This window comes from Cryptomeria japonica, chromosome 5 (genome assembly GCF_030272615.1).
Source record: "Cryptomeria japonica chromosome 5, Sugi_1.0, whole genome shotgun sequence".
Classification (NCBI taxonomy): Eukaryota; Viridiplantae; Streptophyta; class Pinopsida; order Cupressales; family Cupressaceae; genus Cryptomeria; species Cryptomeria japonica.
The window spans coordinates 328148861-328151326 of NC_081409.1; the positions used below are offsets into that span (position 1 = coordinate 328148861).

The following is a 2466-nucleotide window of genomic DNA, read 5'->3' on the forward strand; positions in this document are numbered from 1 at the left end:
GTGAAATCGGTGGGGGTTATCCAACCCAGCATAGGTTCTACAACACCTCGGTGGATGGGTTGAAGGGACAGGAGATGGGTTTAAGTGCAAAGTCCCTGGTAGTTGCAGAAGATTTGAGTGAGAATTTGGATGGTAAAACAATCAGTTTTAAGGACATTCACATGTCCCCAAGCAAGGGAAATGGACTAGAAGCAGAGATGGAGTCTGAGGAGGAGGAAGGATTTAGTGATGATTCTCTAGGGCTGTTGGCAGAAATAGGGGAGACAGAGGTTAGGACTATCAAATAGACTAAACTAAACCCCTCCAAGTCTAAAGGGAATTTGAGAGGTAGAAAGAATAGGCAGAAGTTGCTCGAGGAAGCAGGCAACATGAAGGGTCAGACAAGACTTCTGAGATCCGAGAGAGACTTATTCTCTCCTGGGCAGCAATGAAGTTCCTAACCTGGAATGTCAGGGGCTGCAATGCCCTTAACAAGCGACGTTTGGTCAAAAGAGGTTTTGATCAGGCCAAGCCAGAAGTTATTTGTATTCAGGAGACTAAGTTGGGTCGTGAAGATGCTGCGTGTATTTTTGGGGTAAGGCAGAAATGGTCGGGTCACTTTGTGGATTCAGATGGGGCATTGGGTGGTCTGGGTATTCTGTGGAATCCTTTGGCTATTCAAGTGGAAGTTGTTTCAAGTTATAAGCATTGGCAGATGGTTAAGGTGATTTCGAAGACTATGAATTTCTCATGTTTTCTTGTTAATGTCTATGGGCTGACTTTGGTTGTAGATAAGTGCAGATTATGGGAGGATATCTCCAGGCGTCTAGAGGAAGTGAGGCCGTCTTTAGCAATTATTGCTGGAGATTTCAATGCCACCCTCTCTTCCTCTGAGAAGCATGGAGGGGTGAGGAGGTTGAGCCGATCGCAATTGGACTTCCAATCTTTTGTTAACGAGAATGCTCTGTTTGAAGTGGCAGCTAAAGGTGGGGATTACACATGGACTAATAGACATAGAGGCTTTTCCAATATTGCTGAGAAACTAGATAGATTCTTCCTTGCAGGGGATTGGAATGTAGCCCCTTTGGTTTTTGAGGCTGAGGTCCTAGCCATCTCAGGTTCAGACCATTTTCCGGTCTCCTTGGTTGTGCAGAATGATGGTGTTCCAATTCGATGTCCCTTCAAGGTGGAAAAGATGTGGACTAGGGATCCAAGTTTTAAAGAGCTTGTAGTTGGGTGGTGGAAGGGTTCTTGGCCTATCAGTTTTTCAAAAAGCTTAGTTATGTAAAACATAAATTAAAATCTTGGAATAGGGAGGTGTTTGGAAATATTTTTGATGACAAGAGAAGGCTCAAAGGAGACTTGGGGGCCTTGAATGCAAAATTTATGGCTGAGGGAATGGATGATGTGGACTTCCTCATGGAGAAAGATCTTCTTTGTAAGTATGGAGAAGTTTTGCAAAGGGAGGAGATCTATTGGAAATAGAAGTCGCGTGAAAATTGGCTGAAAGCGGGTGATAGAAACACAAAATTCTTTCATAGTTTGGTGAAAGCAAGGCGAAGTTTTAACAAAATTATTTCCTTAAGGCTTGCGGATGGGTCAATCACTGAAGACACAGATCGCATAGGTAAAGAGGTTGTGGGCTTCTTTGAAAATTTGTGGAGTAGTGGGATTGCTCAGTCGGGTGTGTAGACTGAGCTTTTGGAGTTAATCCCTCCCCTAGTTTCCAGGGAGGACAACATCGTGCATGAGGAGCCTATCTCACTTAAGGAAGTTAAAGCTGCTGTGTTTGGATTAGGTGGGGAGAAAGCACCAAGGCCAGATGAGTTTCGAGCTTTCTTTTTTCAATTCTTCTGGGATGAGCTTGGTGAGGATTTGCTTGAAGTGGTTGAAGAGTCTAGGTCCAGAGGCTTTGTTTTGAAGGAATTCAACTACACTTTAGTGGCGCTTATTCCTAAAAAGGCCAAGCCAGCTGGGATGGAGGAGTTTCATCCCATTTCATTGTACACTATCTACAAAATCGTTACAAAAGTGGCTGCTAACAGGCTTAAGTTAATTCTTGATAAGCTAATCTCTTGTGAACAAAGTGGTTTTACTCCTGGAAGGAATATTGTGGATGGGGTGATTGTGGCCCATGAAGCTATTCACACGGCTATGAAGGGTAGATAGAGGATAATGATTCTAAAGCTTGATATTCGAAAAGCCTATGATAGGGTGGATAGGTCTTTCCTTGTGGCTGTGCTGGAAAGATTTGGTTTTGGTAAGTCATGGGTTAAGTGGATTTCTAGTATGATTATGCAGTTCACAGCTTCGGTTTTAGTCAACGACAACCCTCAAGGCTTCTTTTTGACGTCTAGGGGAATTCGGCAAGGGGATCCAATATTCCCCTTTCTCTTTATTTTGATGGCTGAAGATCTTGGACGGTCGATTGCTCATAAAAGAGATCAAGGGTTGTGGAAGGGTATTGAGAATTCCCAAGGGGTTGAC

General features: G+C 43.6%; 1 protein-coding gene across 1 annotated transcript; it reads left to right on the forward strand.

Annotated features, from left to right (window-relative positions):
* The first annotated feature begins 427 nt into the window (after positions 1–427).
* Positions 428–2148, forward strand: LOC131063353 (uncharacterized). The gene is made up of 2 exons (XM_059220633.1): positions 428–1226; positions 1778–2148. The coding sequence occupies exons 1-2, from the start codon at positions 428–430 to the stop codon at positions 2146–2148; spliced, it is 1170 nt and encodes a 389-aa protein (XP_059076616.1).
* The last annotated feature ends 318 nt before the right edge of the window (positions 2149–2466 follow it).

Coding starts and splice junctions, on each gene's coding strand:
- LOC131063353 (XM_059220633.1), top strand. CDS start 428: ATGAAGTTCCTAACCTGGAATGTCAGGGGCTGCAATGCCCTTAACAAG. Junction 1,227..1,777: donor TGTAGTTGGGTGGTGGAAGG/GTTCTTGGCCTA, acceptor TGTTTGGATTAG/GTGGGGAGAAAGCACCAAGG.